General features: G+C 41.5%; 2 protein-coding genes across 2 annotated transcripts in view; one reads left to right on the plus strand and one right to left on the minus strand.

Moving 5' to 3' along the window:
- LOC146968396 (uncharacterized) overlaps window positions 1-25,019 on the plus strand; it is a 431,785-nt gene that overhangs the window by 113,705 nt on the left and 293,061 nt on the right. The gene's annotated exons all lie outside the window — the stretch shown is intronic.
- Window positions 768-21,864, minus strand: LOC146968402 (butyrophilin subfamily 2 member A1-like). The gene is made up of 14 exons (XM_085760338.1): window positions 21,723-21,864; window positions 21,408-21,513; window positions 7,419-7,757; window positions 6,309-6,596; window positions 6,075-6,200; window positions 5,743-5,825; window positions 4,076-4,204; window positions 3,289-3,433; window positions 2,746-2,900; window positions 2,505-2,579; window positions 1,704-1,808; window positions 1,507-1,590; window positions 1,111-1,173; window positions 768-997 (listed from the first exon to the last, which is right to left on the minus strand). The coding sequence occupies exons 2-14, from the start codon at window positions 21,499-21,501 to the stop codon at window positions 893-895; spliced, it is 1,791 nt and encodes a 596-aa protein (XP_085616464.1). The 5' UTR covers window positions 21,502-21,513; window positions 21,723-21,864; the 3' UTR covers window positions 768-892.

A 25,019-nucleotide genomic window follows, 5' to 3' on the forward strand; every position in this document is an offset into this window, starting at 1 on the left:
GACAGGAATCTGAGAATTTAGAGAAAATGTATCTTCATATCATTCATTTATGTTTCACTGGAGGGATTGGTGTGATTCTGCTCCTGAGAAGGTGACCACACACACACACACACACACACACACACACACACCCATGCGAGTGGTTCAGTTTGAGTTCAGTCATCTCATCCTGCTCTCAGTGAAGCTCCAAACCTTCTCATCTGTGTTTGATGTTTGTCATTGTTCATGTTCTGATCTCCACTTTCAATCAATCAGTGAATGTGGTAGAATAAAGTGAAGCTGTGAGACGTTCAAGGACCAACTGAGGACAAACAGATCATTGTGATGTGGAGAAGAATGAAGAAAATTAACCTGTTAGTTCTTGGTCCCCAGCTCCTTCTTCAGTCTCTGCAGTTATTTTTGCTGATTTTCCACCTGACCAAAAAAAGGTGGGAAAGTTTTATGATTTAAGAATTAAAAAGGCAATATAATGTAGCAACAATAAAATACACATGAACAGATGAATAACATTGATGATGTTGATGTAGAAATCATGAAGAATCATCATGGAGTCTCAGAGAAGTGATGAACTACAGTAACAGCAGCTTAGAAGGTGCTAGAGATGCAGTTATTGATCTGATATGAAAACATAACTTATCAGTGATGTAAACACAGAAACAAAAGGAAACCTAGTTCAACCTCCCACTGACATTTGTGTTATGAAAAGAAACGTTTGTTAAATGTTTCCTGTTTCTTCATCTGTTGAGAGTGTTTGTGTTGATCAGACTGTGTCTCTCATGACAATGGACAGATTTCCTTCTTCTCTCTAGAGACTCTTGAGCATCACAGTTATTTCCTGTCTCAGTGTTGGATGAAGTAGATAAAGAGAGAGAAGAAGAGACAGCTCATTGATTTAGGTAGAAACATGAACCTCTCTGATCTTCTCCTCCAACTTCTTCTTCAAGGTCTCAACCTCCTCCTTCCTCTTCTTCTTCTCTTCCTGGAGCTGCTGCTCCAACTGGGAGGAAGGACAGAGAAGAAGAGAGATGATTGATGTGATTTAGTGAATGAAGACACAACATTTAGGTCTGTGTGGATTCTCATCTCAGTTTAGTTGTTGAACAGATGAACCTGTTGGTTCTTGTTCTCCAGCTCCGTCTTCTGTCTCTCCAGGACTTTCTGCTGATTTTCCATCTGACCAAATAAAAAAGATAATGTGAGACAGTTTTACTATTTTACCATTAACTGAGACAATAAAATGTAACAATACACAATATAATAAACATTCATAGATGATAATTATTCTTATTTATTTTTACACGTGTTCTTAACTGTTACAAAACAACAGTAGATTAAAACAAAATGCTGATCAGTGTTGATCAGATTGTCTCTCAGGACAATGGACAGATGTTCTTCTTCTCTGTAGAGACTCTTGAGCTTCACAGTTATTTCCTGTCTCAGTGTTGTATGAAGTAGATAAAGAGAGAGAAGAAGAGACAGCTCATTGATTTAGGTAGAAACATGAACCTCTCTGATCTTCTTCATCAGCATGTTCTTCATGGTCTCAACCTCCCCCCTCTTCTTCTTCTCTTCCTGGAGCTGCTGCTCCAACTGGGAGGAAGGACAGAGAAGAAGAGAGATGATTGATGTGATTTAGTGAATGAAGACACAACATTTAGGTCTGTGTGGATTCTCATCTCAGTTTAGTTGTTGAACAGATGAACCTGTTTGTTCTTGGTCTCCAGCTCCGTCTTCTGTCTCTGCTGTTCATCTTCTTGTTTCTTCTTCTCTTCCTGGAGCTGCTGGAGTTCATCTTGTTTCTGTTTCAGCTGAGAGGAAAAAGAACAGAGCAGAGATGAGATGGAGAATTTATTATTTGCTTAGTCATGTGATAGAAAATATGAAGCAGCAGCGACAGAAGAAACAAGTTGATGCTTCTTTGCTCTGATGGTTTTGTTTCTTGACTCTAACAACATCTGAGGACCTGAGTTACACCTGGTGCCCCCCAGATCTGTAACACACTGGGTGAATCCCTGATGTCAGAGAGAAAGAGTAGAGGAGACAGAGAGTTAATAATGATCAGATGAACCACCTCTTTCTTAATCTTCTCCACTTCTCCCTCAGCTTCCTCCTTCTTCCTGTTGGTCTCAGCTTGGTTTGTCTCCAGCTGGGATTGAACAGAGACATGGACAGAGACTCAGTGTTGGACCAGCTTTGTCTTAAAGACATGAATGTGACACATGACTCAGTGGAGACACTCAGCTGTCTTCTCTTATTGTTACAAACAATAAAATCACTGATTGAACAGATGAACCTGTTTGTTCTTGGTCTCCAGCTGCTCTATGTGACTCTGCAGTCCCTCTATTTCTTTCTCCTTCTCTCCCTTGAACCGCTGGAATTCATCTTTTTTCTGATTCAGCTGAGAGGAAAGAGAGAAGAGCAAAGATGAGCTGGATAATTTATTTATGACTGAGGAGACAGTTAATAATGTTCCGATGAACCACCTCTTTCTTCATCTTCTCCACCTCTTTCTTCATCTTCTCCACTTCTCTCTCAGCTTCCTCCTTCTTCCTGTTGGTCTCAGCTTGGTTTGTCTCCAGCTGGGATTGAACAGAGACATGGACAGAGACTCAGTGTTGGACCAGCTTTGTCTTAAAGACATGAATGTGACACATGACTCAGTGGAGACACTCAGCTGTCTTCTCTTATTGTTACAAACATGTGGACTGGAGGAAACTAAGAAAATCACTGATTGAACAGATGAACCTGTTGGTTCTTGGTCTCCAGCTCCGTCTTCTGTCTCTGCAGTTCATCTTCTTGTTTCTTCTTCTCTTCCTGGAGCTGCTGGAGTTCATCTTGTTTCTCTTTCAGCTGAGAGGAAAGAGAACAGAGTAGAGATGAGCTCGAGAATGTATTTATTACTGAGTCACATGATATAAAACATGAATCAGCAGTGACAGAATAAACAAGTTGTTGCTTCTTTGCCCTGATGGTTTTGTTTCTTGAACCCAACAACGTCTGAGGACATAAGTTAGACCAACCGTTTTTTATGCTTTTTCTCAAACTCCATTATCAGAAAGACACAGAAGTGAGTGGACAAACATCTAGTTTTATAAAATGTTGTAAATAAAGTCTGGATACATTTCCACCTGGTTGTGTGGAGGATGTGCTTGAAGGTGTTTGATTTAAATGTAATCCCTGTTCACGTCACAAGCTGTTAACTCTTCTCTTTTAGTTCCTCCCGTAACGTTATGTTTTTGACATGTATACAATCAACAGCTTTGTGATGTAGCAAATGTCTAAAATTACACTGTGTTGATTGTTCAGCTACATAACCCTTTAAGGTGAAATGATGAACCTGTTTGTTCTTGGTCTCCAGCTCCGTCTTCTGTCTCTGCAGTTCATCTTCTTGTTTCTTCTTCTCTTCCTGGAGCTGATGGAGTTCATCTTGTTTCTGTTTCAGGAGAGGAAAGAGAACAGAGCAAAGATGAGATTGATTAATCATCATTATCATTATCATCATTATTATTATTATTGTTGTTGTTGTTGTTGTTGTTGTTGTTGTTGTTGTTGTTGTTGTTATTGTTATTGTTATTGTTATTATTGAGTCACTTGATAGAAAGCATGAATCAGTAGTGACAGAAAGAACAAGTCAGCTTGAAAGCGAAACAAACAAAATACATGAGGTTCTGGAGAGAAATCTTTGTGTAACAGACAGAAATCTGAACCTCCTTGGTCTTGGTCTGCTCTGCTGCTCTAGTTTCATTCAACTTTAATTTTGTAGTTTTTTCCCCCCTACCTTGACCCAACTGTTTTTTTAGGCTTTTTCTCAAACTCCATTATCAGAGAGACAGAAGTGAGTGGACAAACATCTAGTTTCATAAAATGTTGTAAATAAAGTCTGGATACATTTCCACCAGGTTGTGTGGAAGATGTGCTTTAAGGTGTTTGATTTAGATTAAATACCTGTTCAGTCTTGTAAATTTATGTTTTTGATACAATATTTTATAAACAGCTTTTTCTAGTGGCAAATGTTTAAAATGACACCATGTTGTTCAGCTACATTATCCTTCAAGTTAAAGGTGAAATGATGAACCTTCTTTTCCAGCTCCTCCTTCTCCACTTTGAGGTGATCCAGTTCAGTTTGCTTCTCCTTCAGTTTGTTTTCAGCCTCATCCTTCTCCACTTTGAGCTGCTGCAGTTTCTGTCTGGAAATGATTCTCCACTAAAAACGGAAGTAAAAGAGAACACAGACAAGAAGATGTTAGACATTTCTCTTCAAAAGGGAAAGTAATAGATCATATCACATCCATGTATGGGGAAGTCTGATCAGATACTTATAGATGACAGTTTGTTTCAGCTCACTCTCTGTTCAGGGAAGATCTAAATTAGAAAAGCCAGTGAAATCAGCCTTAAAGATAATTCATAAAAAAAAGAATCCCCCCCAAAAAAGAGTGACCAGAGGAGGGGACATCGAAAGCACAGGGGATGGGGGGTACATTTTGTCCCCCTGACCATCATTCTCTAAAAAAAAAGAAGAAGAAACCCATGGTCTGACCCAACCCAAGTTATTAAAAGTTTTCGATCCAAACCCAGCACGTCCGGACCGTGTTGTTCAGCCCGGCCCATTGAGAACTCGGACTGACCCAAGGAAAGAGCTGGAGCCTGTATAGGCTACAGTCTGTGGCCGGAGCAACACATTTATTTAGAAGAAGTTTAATCGCTGGTTAACTTATAAATGAATGTGTGCTCCAGATCTGGCTCTTTTTCCTTCTATTACTCTTTTAAACAGTAAGAAGGAGTTGATTATATTATATATATTTTTCCGTCTTTGCTGCGCATATCTGTTAAGAATTAAAGCAGAAGTAAGCGATCCGGTGGTTTTGTCTAACTTCCTGTCAGCAGATGGAGTTAGCAGTCCCGCCCTCGTCCCTACGTCACCACATTCACGCGCATCCCTTGGCTGCACACACAGAGAGGACTGCCCCTTTATGCCGTTCTCTCTCCTCATTGGATAAAGGTTGTAGGATACAAGGAAAGTTTTCTCCTGGGCTCAGAGCAGAGCAGAGTGACTGACAGACCCGTGTTTCAGACCAAACACTCTATAGAAGTGATTGCTGTCAGAAGATACAACTATTTAAGACTTATATTAACATAAACATTCCGCTTACTTCTGCTTTAATTAAAAGCCTGTCCCATATAGATGCCTGTCTCAAATATTGACACACATCTGCATCTGGACATCTGGAGTTGCTGTCACTGTTACTGGATTGTTGATAGACATTATTATCAACTACAGGTCTTCTACCTGATGTGATTTTTGTAGTTTTGGCACAACTGAAAACCTGATTTTGGAAGTAGAAATCTTCAGATGTCTAAACTCTTTGCTCTGCTGTTTTTTCAAGACTGATTATCTAAGAGAAAATTGTTGCCTCACTCTGTGCTGTATAAATCTGTCTGGTGCTGAGTTTCCTCTGCTCTGTCACATCTGTACCATGTTCACTTACTGGAGAGAGGTGAGACCCGGTTGAAGCATCTGGATTTCTCTGCAAATGAGGCGGGAAGGAAATAAAATCAGATTTAATCAAACTTGTAAACAACCCTTGAAACACATAAAACATTTGCAATGACAACTAACCCTTGTGTAAAATAAAAATTTAACATTACCAATGAGTGTTATTGGAGTTTTTGGATTTGTTTTTATACTTTGTTACTGTCACTGTTTCTAGTGACATTTGTAAATAACATTTTTCTCTCTTTTACCTGTTTCCCGTCCTCCTCTGTCCTGAGCTTCTCTCTCTCTCTTTCTCCTCCATCACTTCCATCCCTCTGGTGTTCCTTGGTCTCTGTGTAAAAATGAAACAGTCACAATTACAAAATAAAAAAACAAACATTCACTACCTTTACTTTGATAGAAAAGTTTAAAACATAAACGCCTGACACTTTAAAGTTAAATTTAATCGACTTATTGTCACAGCTTCACAGTGAACTTCTCTGTTCCCACCACTAACTCAGTCTTTACATTGAAGCCATTCACATTGAACCTGTGAGGAAACCTGACATTGACAAACCACTGTAGTTCATTTGTGACTTACTGATGTTTTGTCTCTTCTTCCAGACAAAAAACATAAGTGAGATAATGATCACAATGGAAACAGCCAAAGTAACAGCCAATCCAGTGTTGACAGGAGAAGAACTGGACTGGACCTTAAAGAAATCATCTGAAATGAGACAACACACAATCAGACCAGATGGTGTTTGTGTAGAACTAGAACCCAGCAAATAGCACAGTGTTTAAATGAAGAGTTTTTTATTTTTATTTTTTTCACCTGAAACTTGAATGTGAGTGTCTCTGGTCTGGTTGATGGTCTTCTGTTGGACTCTACAGGTGAAGCTGTTGCTGTGTCTCTTCTCCACAGTCACTCTGCTGCTGACAGTATAGAGGACATCAGGACCTCTGACTGTCTCTGTAGGTCCAGCAGAGAGCAGCTTTCCCTCAGCGTCCAGCCACAGCAGCTCAGGCTCTGGATACCAGCCTTTAGACTCACACTGTAACACCACTCCCCCCTTGTCTTTGTCAGTCCCTGCTAAACTGAGGACAGGTGACGAGGCAGCACCTGAAGACGGACAAGAGGAACATTTCAGAAAAGCCTACAAATTGAGAGTTTTTGTTCCTTCTGATTAAATTTTTCAGTAGTTTTAGAGATACAGATGTCCAAATTCTCACTCATCTCTGTAGGATTTTAGACTTCCTTGAAACTATTCTCAGGTCAGATTGTGTTGTATTCAGACTACTTCAAAAATAGTCTTAAATCAGCTGTTACTATTCACTCTATTTTCACAGCTATTCATACTGTTTTCAGGTCAGATGATAATGTAATAAACAACGTTTTAAAATTTCACAGTTGATGGTAACGTGTATCTAGGGTACAAGTTTAACCACTCTGATGTTTTGGGGGCTGTCTTTCTGATACTTAAACATTTTATTCTGTAGTTTTTGAATATTATATTTCTACTTTTCTTTTAGCAGTCAGTAATTTGGCTTCAATCTGTTTTTAACATGTAGGCCTATCAGTTATGAGATTTTTAGGCTAATGAACATAGACATCTAACATTTCAACGGTTTGTATTTTCAGTTCTAATGAGCTTTCAAGTGATTCAGCTTTGCTCCAGAAATATTCTCAGATTAAAAGTGTTGCTGTATAAATTCTTCTTTGGGTGTTTTTTATCATTTTCAACCATTTAGCTTTGAAATTTCACATTTTCATTATTATTATTTTTTTGTACCAAGAGTGTTTTTACATTTGGCTTCATCAATTTCAGGTCATTACAACTACAGCTAACAAGTTCTGCTTTAATGTTTGTTCGCTGCTGTTTCAGCTACTTTATCACCACTTCAGATTATAAATCATAGTTTGTCAACATGATTTCCAACTTACCAACATTAAGCTGAATAGAGTTGGATGTCAGATCTGGAATGAAACATCTGTACGTTCCCTCATCAGTCAGTTTTACTTTGGAGAGTTTGAGTGATGCGTCTCCTATCTTCAGGTTGTCAGCGGACACTGATGTTCTGCCCTTGTAGTCTTGGTTCTGATCAGACAGGTCATCTCGTCTAAACCTCCACATGTGGACAAACCTGGGGATGAGGTTCGCTCTCGACCATTCTACCATCTCATTAAGAAGATCTGTCTCAGTCTCCAAGTGGCATGGAAGAATGATGTCATTACCGAGCATCGCCACTATCTTCTGAGGTTGACCAGTCATCTGAGATTCACCTGAAGAAGAAACATCAGTTTTATAAATCATTAGGTGACGTCACGGTGCGTTCCACCGGGCCGCCGCCATGCTGGGTACCGAACACTGAGTTAACCTCTATTCAGCTCAGTGCAGCCACATCCTCTCTGACCAGAAGACTGCTGCCTGATGTAGTTTGGATATGGATATTTCTCATTTTGATGGCCTTGCCTTGAAAGCACACACCATTTCTGCTGAGACGATCTTTGACAGCGCGGTGCGCCGCTCTCTCTCCTGTTAACAGTTAATCTAGCTCACCCAGCGGACCCCTCTCTCTCTCTCTCTCTCTCGCTCGCTCTGTCTCTCCTCCAAATACACGAAAAGCCAAATCAAATCAGAAATGAGTAGCCCACTTCTTTTTAACTCACAGACATTTATTTTCATAAAGTAATAAAATATCTGGACATTTTGCCATCGTTAACATTGAGACAAAAGGCTGCAGGAATGGAAGAAGAATTCGGCAAATCATCTTATCACGCAAAAAGTCACAACAAACAGGTTTTGCACAGATAAGTCTTAAAATATGTGCAACACCTTCTCATCACAATCCACACCATCTACACAGTTATGTTATCAGCTGTTATTAAAACCCAACTCATCAGGACGCGATGACCACCACTCACATTAAACAAACCGTTAACAATTATTAGAACACGGCTCTCTTGAATACTCGATTCTGATTGGTCAATCACCAATATTCTGCGGTGTTTATTTAAGCAATATATCACGACAGGCCGTGGTATATGCTCATTATACCACGGCTAAGGGGCGTTGTTCGGCCCGACGCGATAGACCACCGCTGAGCGGACCGTTGCTAGGGACTCCATAGCAACGGCCGACTCTGCATGTCCGGTCACGGCCGCTGTTTTGCTGAGCCTCCTCCCGTTCGTGCATTTGAAGCCTTTGATAATCAATCAGTGGATCGATGGATTACCATACACGTTACGATGTACCGGTTACACCCCGCCTTTCCGAAGCCCCGCCTTTCCGACAATAGACCTCCATTCATCGCAATAGCGGGGTTTTCTATTTTTTCTAAAGACCCCGCTATTCCGAAAAGGCTATTGGGGAAACCCCTCCATTTCGACCCCCCCCCCCACTCCGAACGGACACAATCAGAAAGGAAACGGAGGCTGCGCATTTATCCTTTTTTCCTTTGTGGGTTCAAATAGATCATCTATAATCTTAACCGCAAAACAAGCAAATAGTCTACTTCATATAACGCTCATTATGCTTCAGCTGATCCAATGGCTGGTTATGTTGAAATTAAATTACTTTATCATGCTAAATATCCGAAATTGTATGAAAATTGCTCCAATGCGTTATACCGATCTTCGTGCATAATCACACAGCCTGATCTGTGCAAATGTGTCTCTTTTCTCCCCCGGTCTGTTGTCAGCAGGAGCGGGGGCTGCAGGCTCGCGCCTGGGTGAAGTGGGTTCAAGCCAGAGTTCAGTCGCGCTCGAGCCGAGCAGAGAGAAAAAAATGTTTTGCTCTGTGGGAGATGTCCCACAACAGAGTGGATGAGAAAGCAAGTGGGACAGATCTGCCCAGCAAACACCAGAGTGCAGAGTGCAGTCTACTTTATCTGTCACCTCAGCACCCTGGACAGCTGCCTGCGTAACTGGATGTGGGAATGTGATGCATTTGAAGCCGCAACATTTGGTCAGAAACGTCACATTGTTTCAAGTCGTAAACAGTTCTGTACTGTAAGTGGAAGAAATAAGAATCAATTAGGCTATTAGTCTTTCTTAGGTGTTGTGTTACAGTCGAGATTGTGTGTGTGTGTGTGTGTGTGTGTGTGTGCGTGTGCGTGTGCGTGTGTGTGTCGCTGTTCACTGGATTTTTATTTTTGCGATGACGTAGTTTACACACCCAGAGAGACCCGTTATTACTGGACTGGACAGCAGCTGAGAGTGATTTACTATTATAGGCTGGGCTACGTTATAACTTCAATAATCAATAAGGGTGACAATATGGCGCTTTATCCAACACAATCATGATCTGTCTGTCCTTAGCCTACAAAATAAAGTTTGAGAAATGTCTGCATGGAGCACACCACACCTGCTGACAGGTGCGCAGCTGACAGATGCAGCTTAATTAGTGACAGTTCTCATCGCTACTTGAGTCACCATCCTCCCTCCCTCCCTCACGCCCCGAGGAGTCCCCTGGACAGATCCTGTATTCTATGATTTTCCTCTTTTAATTTCTAACCGGCCCGTTTCAGTTTTTGCCGGTACACGCCCGGAAAAAAAAAAAAAAATAGGCACACTGCCGTTAAGAGTCGGGAAATTATTTTTTGAACTGGGCATGACGGATATTTAATGTGAGAAAGACGTAGCTTTTCGCAGTTCGGTTAGTTTAGACACACCAGAAATATAGACACAAGACATTTCAGGCCACAATCACTGGAAGGGGCAGAACAGAATCCCAGTTTATTATTATTATTATTTATAACAATAATTACAATTAACAATAATACCAATAATAACAATTAACAATAATAACAATAATTACAATTAATAATAATAACAACAATAAATACAACAATAATAACAATACAACTACTACTAATAATAGGGTAGTAATAATATTCATATTAATAACAAGAAGAAGAAGAAGAAAGAAAAAAATAGTTCCTCCACAACAGAACAGAAGTGGTGGTGATGTTAGTGGAGAGGGAGGGAGAGAGAACTACTCAAAGTTCACAATACAGTGCTGCACAGCAGCCCAGTATTGCTCAATGGTCCTAGCTCCCCGGCGGTACTGGCGCCGGAGCCTCTGTAGCCTGTTGGAAGAAATCATTAGTTAATAGTATTAGTAATTAATATCAGCAGGTGAACAGCAGGTATTGTTGTGCACAATAAATTATGTAGGCCTAATAAAAAGCCAACTCAGGTCCACATGCATCTCAGCCTCAGATCATCACTCCCAGTGTTTTCATTTTGTCATATAGCGCCTCCTGCTGTTGGGATTTGAATAGCAGTGATTTAGATCACATGATCTGTGTCTCCAGTTAATGACATATCTACATAAGCCTCTGGGCAGTTCTCCACAGCAGAGAAGTTCATGCCTTTTTTTATCAGACATCATCCAGACGTTTTGGTCTTAGAAAGCATCATCAGTAGGCCCATGTGGAATCAACCCTTTAGTTTATTGTCATGTATGTGTGTATTTTTTTTTAAAAAGCAGAAACATTTGAAAAGATAAATGTACAGACAAATTCATGTCATGTTACATGTTCTGGCTGGCATGAAGACACATTGTACTGTATGTAGTACTTACCTGTAACCTGTCTTTACATTTTAGATATGTTTTGGATTTATTTTGGTTACAGTTTTATAACATTTACATGTGTATTTGTCAGATTTGTAAAACTTGTACACCTCTTAACTGTACGTTTTTCTTTCTGTAGTTTTACCCTACTGCCAGTTACTGCATTAAAGAAGCTTAACTTGGAGCTCTTTGTAAGTGTAGTGATTGATGCATGATTCATGCAAGGTGTGTGAAGAGATCAGGACAACCCCTGCTCCGCCACAGTGCCATCTCTCCTCATTCTCCTCATTCTCCTATGGATGCTCCTCAAGTGACCAGTTTAGGCCAAAGCCTCCACCTACTCTCTGGAACAGCCTTTTATTATGTCATCATTCTGAATTTATACAGACCTCTCCTCCAGCCTTCTCCATTTCCTCCGCTGGGGGGGTGCAGGATCCCCACGATCTGCATTCCCACAGACCGTCTCCACCATCCGGTGTTCATCTTTCATGCGCCGGATAAAAACCCACAGTGATGGGTGGCGCCTGTCCATGGCCGAGTTCCATCTGTGATGGAAACCTGAGAACAACATGCAGTGCACAAGGCCCATGACATGTAATTCCTGTGTTGCTCTGTGACATTAAAGCACATTGAAAAGATTTTGAATGAGAAATTATTCATAACAATTATAATAGTAATATTTAAAGCAGAAGTAAGCAGAATATTTGTGTTAATATAAGTCTTAAATAGTTATATCTTCCGACAGCAATCAGTCTCTGTGTGTGCAGCGAAGGGATGCGTGTGAATGTGGTGACGTAGGGACGAGGGCGGGGACTGCTAACTCCATCGGCTGACAAGAAGTTAGCCAAAACCACCGGATTGCTTACTTCTGCTTTAAGTTGTTACCTTCCACCCAGTTGTTGCTCCTGTTGTCGGAGACACGACCATGGACATTCCACACTGCTGGTGGAAACGTGGAGTTGTCCCCCACGTACGTGTTATTCAAGTACTGGATGAAGTCATCCAGTGCTTGATAGTGACGGAGCAGCCGGCGGGTCTGTCTCTCTGCCTGCATGAGGCGGAAGTTTTGCCTCAACACGGCAATGGGGAGGTAGCCAATGGCCATAACCTTCCTCACCCACTCTCTCAGCCGCCTGTCCTGCCTGTATGAAGCTGCACAAGTTGAGTAAAGAGGTAAAAGTTAGCTTACTAAAAACTTGAGAAACCAGATATTAAAATACTTGAAATACACTACTGTAATACCTCTACATTTACTTTTTCTTGGAAAAATGCATTAGAATAGATTCAGGATGTATTATTGTAAGTACATTAATGTCATGAGCACTCATCCAGACCAAATGATATAAGAATACATGATCACTGACCTGCTAGGCCAAGCTCTTGCAACTTCCGCCACAGGCTTTGGCAGAAGTGGAAATAGCAGCCCGACCTGCGTGTTGCGGGAAGCTCTGCCTGGAAGGCATTCATCAACCCCATCTCAAAATCTGTGATGACTCTGTTGGGGCTCCATCTTGTAAAGATAGACAAAAAAATCAGTGTTGTACAAATAGGCTATTTGAAAACCAGACTTTAGTAAAAGTGCATTTCCATGCTCGCCACACACACACACACACACACACTTACCGCCGTCCTGTGACACGCTGCACCTTCCTCTTCACGTGCCTCAGCACAGCACGGTACATGGCCTCGGTTTTGCCACTCATCAGCACCATCACAAAGGGCAAAACCCTCCCCAAATAGCGCCCGTGAATTGTGGCAAATTGGTAGAAGGGCCTGGGGCAGGTTTTATACGTGCCATCCATATAGATCTAAAACAAAATTCAAAGTTAATTTAATTCATACATCAATTATGCCTTAATCATATTTTTTAAATATTATAGGGGAGACTGGGGACAGTTGCAACAAGGGACAGTGACATTTTGTATGAATTACAGTAATCCATACCCACCTAGTTTGAATCACTGTTTTGATGACTATCAAATGACATGGTCAGCATGTGTCACTGTCATTGTGTCTAACTAGTACATGATGTTTTGTCATGGCTGACAGGGTGGGGGCGGTTGCAACAACTTCCATTTGAATATGGAAGCACATATGTAAATACAAATGTATAAAATGGAAACTTCTTAGCTTAGAATAGGCACAATATATCTATATCTCATGATGAAAACAACAGCCATTTATATTAAACCATGACAGACTAATGCTAAAGATTTCAAAAATAATTACCCAGATAAGTTCCTATATTGAAATATGCAATTTGTATCTAGCCTAGTTATATCTTGTTCTATGGGACATAAGTAGCCACATATATTTTCCAATGAAAATTAGAGAAAAGTGAATGTACTTGATGTAATACTGTGAATAAATCATCCAAAAGCAGAGTACATGTTCATAGAAGTTAATTGCAAATAGTTCAATTTTTCTTGTCTCACACTGAGCTATTGACTTTTATTAGCACTGTTAACCTTTGCACATTGACTCAAGGTCTATGGTCTATGCAAAACAAAACTCCAACTGTTCTCTGATAAATATTACTAAATAATACAATAGTATTATTGTAAGACAATGCACATTTTATGAATACTATGCTTATTGAAAGGAAAAAGGGAGGTTTTTTATACACACATCAGGCTGGCTTGAGGTGCAGGGAAATAAAAAGTATCAAGTGTGCTCTCTTTTTTCTACTATGCTCATTGACACAAAAATTAAAAGTTAATTAGTTAAATTTAATGAATGTTTAATATGTTGTAGCCGTCCCTTATCCGTGTTGCAACTGTCCCCACGTTTGGGGTCAGTTGCAACATCTGGATTCTTCCATTCAAATTAATATTGTGATTGATGTGTTATAACCATCTTTAAATGTTATTACCTGACACATGTAGCCTATGTTTAATCTATAAAAGTTTGAGGAGCCTAGTCCAAATAGCCTCTGAGTAACTAAGAAAAATGTAATAAGTGTTGCAACTGTCCCCAGTCTACCTGTATGATATATATTTTCATAGATATACAATACTTCAATAAATAATTAGTCTTCCTTTCATTTGACTTAGGAGGGAGAGGTTCTAACCTGTCGGCACTGGCTCAGTTTCGTAAAATTGGTGTCAGTTCCAAACACCAGGAACCGATGCACCTCATTTTTTTTGGACAAGAAAGTGTCTCCATCCCAGCTCATAGCCCACTCGCCCTCCACGGCCACCTCCTGGAAAGTGGTAGGGATGGCGGGCATGAGGCTGGCCCGCCGTCTCTCCAGCCGGGTCTTCACGGCGTTGAAGGGGGGCACGTGCTGTACTTCACCTACAGCTGCCTGAGCCACCACCTGATTTAATACAATTAGATGTTTGTGTGTATTTCATATAAAGTGACCTTCAGTAGTATGAAAAGAACTATACAAATTTGATACCGTGTGAAGGTAGTTTTAAGTTGGATATTCGACAGACATTTGCTCCTTCTCAATACATTAAACATTCATAGAGAATATAACATGTGTTCAAATGCAATAAAAAGAGGTGGGTGTCATAGAGCAGGCTTCGCCCTACCATCCTGAGTTGATTTTGAGCCATCGGGTCACATGACCTAGGAATTATTGAGCTCTAACGGTCATATTTACAGTATAAAATACATTAAAAATTCACATAAAATATTACATGTGTTTAAATGCTATAAAAAGGTGTGTGTGTGTCATGGAGGAGGCCTACATCTACTGTCCTGTGTTGATTTTGAGCCATCAGGTCACATGACCTGGGAGTTATTGAGCTATAATGCTCATATTTACATGAAATACATTAATAATAAATATTTAGAGATGTCAATCCAAATAGGTCATGTGACCTATTTGCTCAGAATCAACACAGGGCAGAAGATCTAAGCCTCCTCTATGACACACACCTGTTGTTATTGCATTTGAACACATCTTATATTCTCTATGAATTTTTAATGTATTGAGAAGGAGCAAATGTCTGTCAAATATCCAACTTAAAACTAACTTTACTTTGGTAAATTTGATAGCCCATTATTACCTGGTCATAGACCCGCTTCACTGGGCGGGTTGGATCGGCCGCCACCTGCTGAAGCATCAGCTCAATTATAGCTGTGGTGGCGACCAAATCTGTCTCTGCCTCGTGGCCATGTTGACCAGGCTGCTTCAGGATGTGGATCACTGGGTCGTCCTCTTCTTCATTGAAATGCCTTGTCTGCATGTAAACGTTGCACCCTCTGTGTGCACAACGCCAGTAGATTTTTTCTGCAGACGTTTTATTTTTTAAGTAGCGGAAATTTTGTAGAATGAGGGCTTTCCCTCCGCGGCTATTTGCAATTTGCAGGTACGCCATGTTTGCAGAGTGAAATAAATTGGAATGCAACCGATGAAGATTGGGACCAGGGCCGACATCGCCTAGGGCGCCTACTGCTGGAGTCTGCAGTACTGCAGTCAGTCTAATAGGCTAATGATTCAGGCCCGCTGGCACCCTCACTTATTTTTTTCTGTGTAGAAATAAATTAATAACAAATAAATAAACAAACAATGACAAATGCGTTCCTAAATCATGCGTGGTCAAGACGAGAGAGAGAGAGAGAGAGAGAGAGATTTGTAAACAGATGCACGTGGCCATAGGCTATTGATTTTTTGCGGCTTCATTGTAAACAGATGCACATGGCCAGGGACTGCAAGCAGGGTGCGAAAACATGATTTGTGAAATTTTGGGGGGGTCTCTAAAATAACAAAATGCTGTCTTTTCCCATATAATTCATCTTTGTTTTGTTTTTTTGTATTGTCAATATAATGGATCATGTGTCAAATTAGGCTATTAATGTATTTGTGCATGGGGGTGATACATCATGTATGGCAAAAGTGTAATGGAAACACTTTTTTCACTTTTCTACACATCACCGGCATCACTGGAGTTGTGTGTGTCCACACTGTGTTGGTTTATGTAACTTGAGGGGACAAATGAACCACATGTTTTTGTCATGCATTGCTGACCTGGGCATTGTTTCTCAATAAATTAGAAAACCTTTCATGTCATTCGGGCTTCAGCACGGTACGGAACAACTGGCCAGTGCGCCTTTATTTGTGGCCGCTGCCAGCGCCACACGGGCTTTGTCTTTCAGCAATCAAGCGCTGTTTTGGTCTTTGTTAAAAACAATAACAGCAACAGCTGTAGGCAGCTGAGATCGCTGTGCCGTCACTCATAGGCGCCGATACACTGGGGGGGCATGCCACCAGATGCGCATTTCTCCGTGCGGCGCCTCGGCTCCTCAGCTGTGTGTCTGTGGGTATGTGTAGCCTACATGAATGTGTATCCCGTATGTGTGTGTAGCCTGTGTGAATGTGTGTATTAATCTCTTGCGCGCTCTGTTAAGATGAATAAACACAAATCGCCTGGCGCAGAGGACCTCTGCACCCGGGGCCGGCTCTACGCAGGGGCAAGAGGGGGCAGTGCCCCCTCAAATAAATGTCTTGCCCCCTCAAATCCAAATTTTAGAAGTTGAGAAAGCACATTTTAATATACTCAACAAATGTGTATATTACCAAAGAGAAAGAAGTTAAGTTGGGGGTTCAGACATCCATCTAGACATGCCGGTAGTCCGACACTTTTTGATACCGCTAATCCGATGCGTCGTCTTTTTTTTTTTCTTTTACAGCTGCGATACCCAGGCGCTTCTCTCTCTCTCTTTTCTTTTCAGCATGTCTATCACTGGTTTGATGAGGGAATGATGTTCTTAATCTCAACAACTCAACTATCAAGTCACAAACAAAACGGACACACATGATAAACAAACAGAACTATGCTGCAGTTTGTTTGTCAAGTTAACCTGTCACCTTCAGCAGCACGGACAGCGCCGCGGATGAGCCGAGAAGCTTCATCTGTGAGCGTCTGGGCTCTGGGCTCAGGGCCTGGGGCCTCATTTATCAAAACTGTAAGTAAGCAGTGTAAAACTGCTGCTACTAAATGTTTTGCTTAGGCCTAGGGAGAAAAGACACCCAAAATATTTACACCTTTTTCAGATCTATCAAACTGTGCGTGCACAACTCTCCCCCCGACCCGACGTAATACAACATAGGCCTAACACAAACTTATCTGACAGCTCTCACTTCTTCATCTGCTCCTCACTCACTCACCTCCACACACACACACACACACACACACACACACACACACACACACACACACACACACACCCCAGCCCCTCAGTTTCTCATCCAACCTGCCCGTACCATAGGCTTAAACTTAAACATCATAACAAGAACATTACTGTGGGCTCGCTACTATATTTTCAGTTGTGCAGTAGGCTATTCTATTACTGTAATAATGAGCGATGAGTCCCATTGCTACGTGGCATGATGCGCACCAGTGTTTGTAGAGCCCGGTTCGTCGGCGTCCCCCCCCCCCCCAAGCAAAACAACGGAAAAGCGAGCGGACTTTAGTTCCTCTTTGATTTAGGCTAACATATGAAAACTCTAGTTTAATGTTACACTGCTCTCACATTTCCATTGAAAGTAGGCTACAGCTCCCTTCCCCAAGCACAGACCCCCCCCCCCAGCACAAACTGATGTGCAGGCAAGTGTGTGTGTGTGTGTGTGTGTGTGTGTGTGTGTGTGTGTGTGTGTGTGTGTGTGTGTGTGTGTCGGCAGATCGACAGTTTATTTCAGCACAGGGATTTCAGCACCACTGATAGCGTCTGTAAAAAGATTTGACAAACGTTTAAATGTGTTTGATACAAGCGAAAATATACATAGCTAATAGGCTAAATGAAGATAGTGACATAAGCCTATTAGCAATAAAAAAAACAAAACAATGAGTTGCATGAGTGCGGCCGGTGAGCGGACTGCAGTGTTTGAAGTAATTTGAACTTGAAAATCAATTTCGGAGCAGCGGTGTTTCTGGAGTAGGGTGACCAGGTGTCCGGCTTTAGGCCGGACAGTCCGGATTTTCAATGCCTTGTCCGGCGTCCGGCGCAGCCTCAAGCCGGACGCTTATTTGTCCTCCTTTTTGGAGTTGCACCTGAACGCAACGCTGCATATGGTCCAATGGTGTAAGACTTTCGGTTAAAAAAAAAAAGCTTGGTTAAAAATGATTGGCTAAAAGCGGTGTCACTCGATTTCTCATTGGTTGAAAATGTAAACAAGCCACCCCCTGTTCCCGTGTGCGAGCTGTGTTGCTCATCTCATTAACTGAATGTTAACAAGCCGATAAAACGGACCTCATTCAATGCCGAATGGTCAAAAGAGCGCACACTTGTGAGCAAAAGTAGCAAAGACGATTTGCATGCGTATTGCACACTTTGTTGTGTTAGCACACAATGAAAAGCGGCCATTCGAAGGCATCACGCCGGTGCTTTTTCCCCCTTTTTTCCCCCCCCTGAGCTGCTGCAGCAGGTGAAGGTGGATTTTGCTGAGGGCTGAGGCCGTATTGAAGAACAGGATACTGAGGACAGGGACTTACATCAGTTAAAATACAGGTGGACTGCAGCTGCACACACACATACATAAACACAAATACACTGCAGACATGTCCCCAAAGGACTGAATCACTGTGGAATACACTGTGGACTTTTCAGTTCAATATTCACCCGTTTATGGTGTTTTTTTTTCTTACTGTCTTTTGTTGTTTACATAAAAAAAGTTCTATATGCTTATTAATATTAAGTGGAATGTGTATTTGTGGCCTGAAAATTTTTTCCGGCACATGTACCACATTGGACAAAAGTGTCTGTGTCAGACATAAAGGTTAAGGCCATAAATGTTCTGCTTTGTGGCGCTGCACTTTGCAAGACAGCTGTAGGCTATTGAATAGAAATACTGTGAACAAATACTTTTCGCCTTCTCAGGAATATTTTTTCCTCTTCTGTTACACATACATGATATCATAGATAAATTGTCTTGTGTTGAACAGAGTATCTCAGAATCATTGTATCATGATACCATCGTTATCATGTACAAAATTGTATTGTTGTGGGGAGTACACTAGAGTTGTATGTTGCAATTTTTATTTCCTGACTAAATGCTGCAAAGTGTCCTCCTTTTTGGTGTTGTGGAAATGGCCACCCTATTCTGGAGAAGGGTCGGAACAGCGGTGTTTCGTAGTGGGGGTGTTTCGAAATGGAGGTGTTTCGAAATGGAAGGCTGTCCCCGTACCCGTCATAAACAAGAGATTATGGGGTGCGTTTGTGTCGCGGAGCTACAGAGAGGAGAGGGGCTGTGACACGGTCAGAAGTTCTGATGCAAGTTTACTTTTCAGCCACGATGTGGAAATAACTTAGGAGCCTCCACTCTCCCTGTAACAGGTTACAAGTCGTTTATCTAACATCACTATTAGTCCGAAGCTATTTAATGACGGTAAAAATGAAACATAAAGTAAATATCCTGCATACTTTCTCTTTTCTGTGCTGCGCTGGTCAGAGCGGCGTCCCGAGCAACGGTCTAATTTTACATGAATAAAATCTCTTTTTATCATTATTTTGTGTTACATTATTGAATGATTTAGTTGTAGGCCGTGTTCTAAGCGGGATAATGTATAGTTGGTCGGTTGTTATGGAGAAATAAACCCCTTCAGGTTGTATGAAACCCCTCCGCGAATACAACCTGTCGGGGTTTATTTCTCCATAACAACCTCCGAACTATACATTATCCCTTACATAATCCACACTCAAACCGAAGCAACAATAGTGTTAACTGTACTCAACAAGCTGTTATTACAAGGTTTACAACAGATATGACAGACAACCTGGGCCGTGTGTGTGCGATAAGAAAGGGGGGAGGGAGGGAGAGAGGAAAAGTAGGTAAAAACCTGCTAGCTGCTAGCTGTTAGCTACCGTAGCTCAGGCGTCGGTCTCCCGTCAGGTAAAAGCTGCCGTTTATTCCTCAAATGAAGCTCATGAAGTTGTTGAGGCTCTCCGGTACAGTTATCCATCACTGCTGTTGAATTAGCCGCTAAACTGCTGGACGCTAAAACCGAGGGGGCGTCTGTGTGTTTACAATTCACGAAAGCAACGTGAACGTACGTGCTGCTCAGACTCAGTAGAGTGAGGCAGCCTCCCTTGGCGTACATGTCTCCCAAGCTGTTTAATGACGGTAAAAAAAAATGAAACAGAAAGTAAATATCCTGCATAGTTTCTCTTTTCTGTGCTGCGCTGATCAGAGCGGCGTCCCTACCTAGTGTATTTTACTTAGCAACGATCTGTTAAACAGGAATAACAGACTGTTAAATGCAAAATCAAGATGTAAATAAATATCAGAAATATCAATAAATTATCGGAATACGACATTCAATAGAGCCATGTAATAAAAAAAGGTGTATCCACTATTTTTGTGAGATTTGATGTCACAGCCATGGATGTATTAGGTCACAGCCCATAGACTGCCTTTGGAAGTCGGTACCCAAGATGGCGCTGTGACCGGCTGCGAACGCTGTGTGACGTCACGTGATATCTATCTATAGCTTTTACCAGGACTTTTAGGGGAGGGACTCCAGACAGGGACTAGGTACAGTGGTGCATTTATGTTAAAAGTCTGTCTATGTTGAAAGTTGACTAGATAGATAGATACAGTAGATAGATAGATAGATAGATAGATAGATAGATAGATAGATAGATAGATAGATAGATAGATAGATAGATAGATAGATAGATAGATAGATAGATAGATAGATAGATAGATAGATAGATAGATAGATAGATAGATAGATAGATAGATTCTTTGTTGTGCTAGAGTGAACATATAGTAGAGTTAATCATTTCTGCACCAAAGAGATAAGATAAGAGATCATTGTTGACCTGGTTGTGGCACCAAATATAATGTCAGGAAATGCAAATTCATCCTGTGGGGATCATTATAATGTCTGCTTCAGACTGAATGGAAATGTGGTGATATTTCAATCTAACCATACAGTAACTTCCTCAGATAAAGACATGTAAGCAACTCTGAAATGATAACCCTTCCAAAAAATAAAAAAAATATATACAGTATATTGCACTGGTCTAAAACTATATTAGAAAAAGAAAACCACACGTCCCCTTTACTATCGCAACAGCTGCATACACACAGCAACAAGTTAATCATAAACCTATACAACCCCCCAACACACACACACATATTTATAATAATCAGCCGTTATCTTTATAACCTTCCAGTGTCATACAAAGCATACAACCCCAATAAACACAATGACCTCTCACGTAAACTTTCAGTTTCAGTTATGTCTCCATCAGTGAGTCTGTGGCGCCCCCTACTGTGTCGTTTCACACAATGTGCATCAGACATTTATCTATGGAGACTGTAGTCACATTTCATGTTGATTCTGCAAAAACTTAAAAAATATTAAGCTGTTATTGTATCATTTGCAATTAACACATACCTCCATTGAAGTGTGTTAGAAGAAGAAACACAGCATGATGAAAAATCAGAGCGCTGGATTTAGCCAGTCGAGGTTTATGGCACAGTCTGTCCATCAGGTCAAGAGTCTGAAATATCAAAATAAATACCCCCAAAAAAATTCAGATAAATGTTTAAATCTATTCATATTGAGAAAGATATATTTCCAAAAAAATCAAGAAATTACATTTGTACTGCACTAAAACTAAGTAGGCTGAAACGGAACGCTGACACATAGCATGCCGAAAGAAGATTTAAAATTGCAACAGGAACAATGATAATTTAAAGGATTTCCTACCTCACAGTGATTTCTCAGGCAGACGGCAAACTCTCAGATTCTTAAAGCTCAGAGATTCAACGCTTTGACGCGCTAAAAAGCAACCGTTAATGTCTGTGTTAATGTTTTACACCAATAAAAGGCTGCACTTTGATCCAGGAAATAATACCATGGCTGCAGTCAAACAAGCAGCACGGACTGCAGCAGCCCTGGACTTTGATTTGGCCCGGCCCAGTGAGATTCTGTCATGCCGGGGGGGTGTAGCAATAGCTGTAGTATTACTATTAGTGGTATCATCTAAGGTTTTATGTCTCTTTCATGTGAAGCGCTGGGTGTAATGACACATTAACACACTGTATGTACCGTAGATGACCATTTAGTAGCCCGGGCGTTTAATATGCTAAATCGACTTGGACCCCAGGCATTTATAAGAACCAGGCGCGTATTTGCAACAGGCTACAATTTATTTTTGCAATGACCAGCACCAGACCATCATCCAAAGAACAAGGAGGTCACCATAGGACCACTGGAACAAAACTACTCCCGACATCGTTATTGACATAAAACAATAAATACAAAGACTGTGTTGCGGCGACACAGGGAGCTGATCAGATCAGTGTTATGAACGATAGCGGGAGGGTCCGGTCTGACCGACCCAATCGGACGCATGTTCTGGCCGAAAATGAATGCTCGCGTTGGGTCTGGACTTCAGCACCCGTGTGTCAGCCTCTGTCTGTTTTTTATGTTTATCAATAAGGGCATAGGCGGCGCTAGGACAGTAGGAATGGGGAAGCTACGGGACAAAAAAAAGAAGAAAGTTTTTACCCATAGGCAGATATATAAATTTTGATTATATTCATCAAAATGAGATGCAGTAGAATGATTCCTTTCATTCTCTACTTGTTTTTTTGTTTGTTTGTTTTTTGCTGGTGTAGTAGCCCATAATCAATTAATCAATGTTCTTGAAGCAGCATACGCCACGGGGCGTTTGTGTCATATTTCTCAACTATTTCTTCAGGGTTAAAGCAGAAGTAAGCGGAATATTTGTGTTAATATAAGTCTTAAATAGTTATATCTTCCGACAGCAATCACTTACATAGAGTGTTTGGTCTGAAACACGGGTCTGTCAGTCACTCTGCTCTGCTGTAAGCTGAGGAGAAAACTTTCCTTGTATCCCACAACCTTTATCCAATGAGGAGAGAGAACGGCATAAAGGGGCGGTCCTCTCTGTGTGTGCAGCCAAGGGATGCGCCTGAATGTGGTGACGTAGGGACGAGGGCTGGGACTGCTAACTCCATCTGCTGACAGGAAGTTAGCCAAAACCACCGGATCGCTTACTTCTGCTTTAAATCCTTTTACCGTAGGTATTGCTCTCGATGTACAGAAGCGACACAGTTGACAGTATCTGCTGTGCCATAGTTGTCCTTATCCAGTTGCGCACCCGCGCATCGCTGAGAATGTGCGCTCACACAGGTGTCCGGAGCAGGCGCGGCGCCAGGATTTCAATTTTGGACCACGGGCCACAGTAATTTTGGATGGGCCACTACTTAGGAAAAAATAACACTAACATACATAGAGTTGGAAATTATTCCTGAATGACTCGTTCGTGTCTATATTGAAAGCACACATCATTTCTGCTGAGACCTATGGCTGAGACAAGCTTTGACAGCGCGGTGCGCCTCTCTCCCGTTAAAAGTTAATCTAGCTCACCCAGCGGACCTCTCTCTCTCTCCTCGTCTCTCTCTCTCTCTCCTGTTACTTATATGTGTTTAACCAAATGCACGAAAAGCCAAATCAAATCAGAAAGCCCACTTCTTTTTAACTCACAGACATTTATTTTCATAAAGTAATAAAATATCTGGACATTTTGCCATCGTTAACATTGAGACAAAAGGCTGCAGGAATAAGAAGAATTCGGCAAATCATCTTATCACGCAAAAAGTCACAACAAACAGGTTTTGCACAATGGTTTGCACAGATAAGTCTTAAAATATGTGCTACACCTTCTCATCACAATCCACGCCATCAGCGGTTATTAAAACCCAACTCATCAGGACGCGATATTGGACCACCGCTCACATTACACAACAAACCGTTAACAATTAATCCACACTCAAACCGAAGCAACAATAGTGTTAACTGTACTCAACAAGCTGCTGTTATTACAAGGTTTACAACGGATATGACAGGCTGTGTGTGTGCGTGTATAAAGAAAGAGAGGGAGAGAGAGAGAAAGTCTGTAACCTGTTAGCTGCTAGCTGTTAGCTACCGTAGCTCAGGCGTCGGTCTCTCCCCCCCCCCCCCCCCGTCAGGTAAAAGCTGCTGTTTATTCCTCAGATGAAGCTCATGCAGTTGTTGAGCCTCTCCTCTGGTACAGTTATCCATCACTGCTGTTGAATTAGCTGCTAAACTGCTGGAAGCTAAAACCGAGGGGGCGTCTGTTTGTTTACAATTCACGAAAGCAACGTGAACGTACGTGCCGCTCACACTCAGTAGAGTTACGCAATGCACATGCACACATGTAAGTCTTCTGCCCATACACACCGTACGGGCAGAAGAGGCAAAGCACCACACTCGCTGCCTCTCCTCTGAAATACAACGAGACGGTGAGTGGTTTCTACGGCCGCTGCCTGACACATGCTGACACATTTAAACCTACGTAATAACGCAGGTAACCAGTCAAATACGACCGAAAATTCTAAATCTAAATTATTTTTTCCATTTTATTATTTGTGATGATTTTTATTTTATTTTCTGTGACAATCTAGCCTATTGATAGCGCCGCCTATGAATAAGGCACACGAGCTCAGCCATAGACCTCTGCAAGCAGAACTAAACAAACTTGGCTGTCACGGTGACTGCATGGCGGCTGCCGGCCGTCCTTGACTACCGGCCGTTCTCTGATTCTCAAGATCACACAGAGGGCCAGTCCGCCTCTGCAAACAGGAGAAATTGCAACTGCTCTTCATTGTCTTGGAGTTCCAGTTCCACTGGTCTCCAGCAGGGGGCAGAGTAGGACAACTTCATATTCACACTGTCTCAGACAAACAGCTGAAATGTTGGTTTAATGTGATTATTAGAGGAGCTTCTTATGGTTGAGGGTTTTATCACCTGCAGATGTGTGTCTGTTAGGATAAAATGCAGTTTCAACTTCGCATGATTCTAATTCAATCTACCAAACTTTATTAGCATGGGGCCTTACTGTACGCACATTAGTGTAGGTCAAAGAGCTTCAGTGATGCCTGGTAACCTGCAAAGTCAAAGGACAAAGCAAGGAGAACGCTGTAAAAACTGAGCAGTGAAAGAGAGAGACAGCTC

Source organism: Trachurus japonicus, chromosome 18 (assembly GCF_045865225.1).
Source record: "Trachurus japonicus isolate A0001 chromosome 18, Traja_1.0".
Lineage (NCBI taxonomy): Eukaryota > Metazoa > Chordata > Actinopteri > Carangiformes > Carangidae > Trachurus > Trachurus japonicus.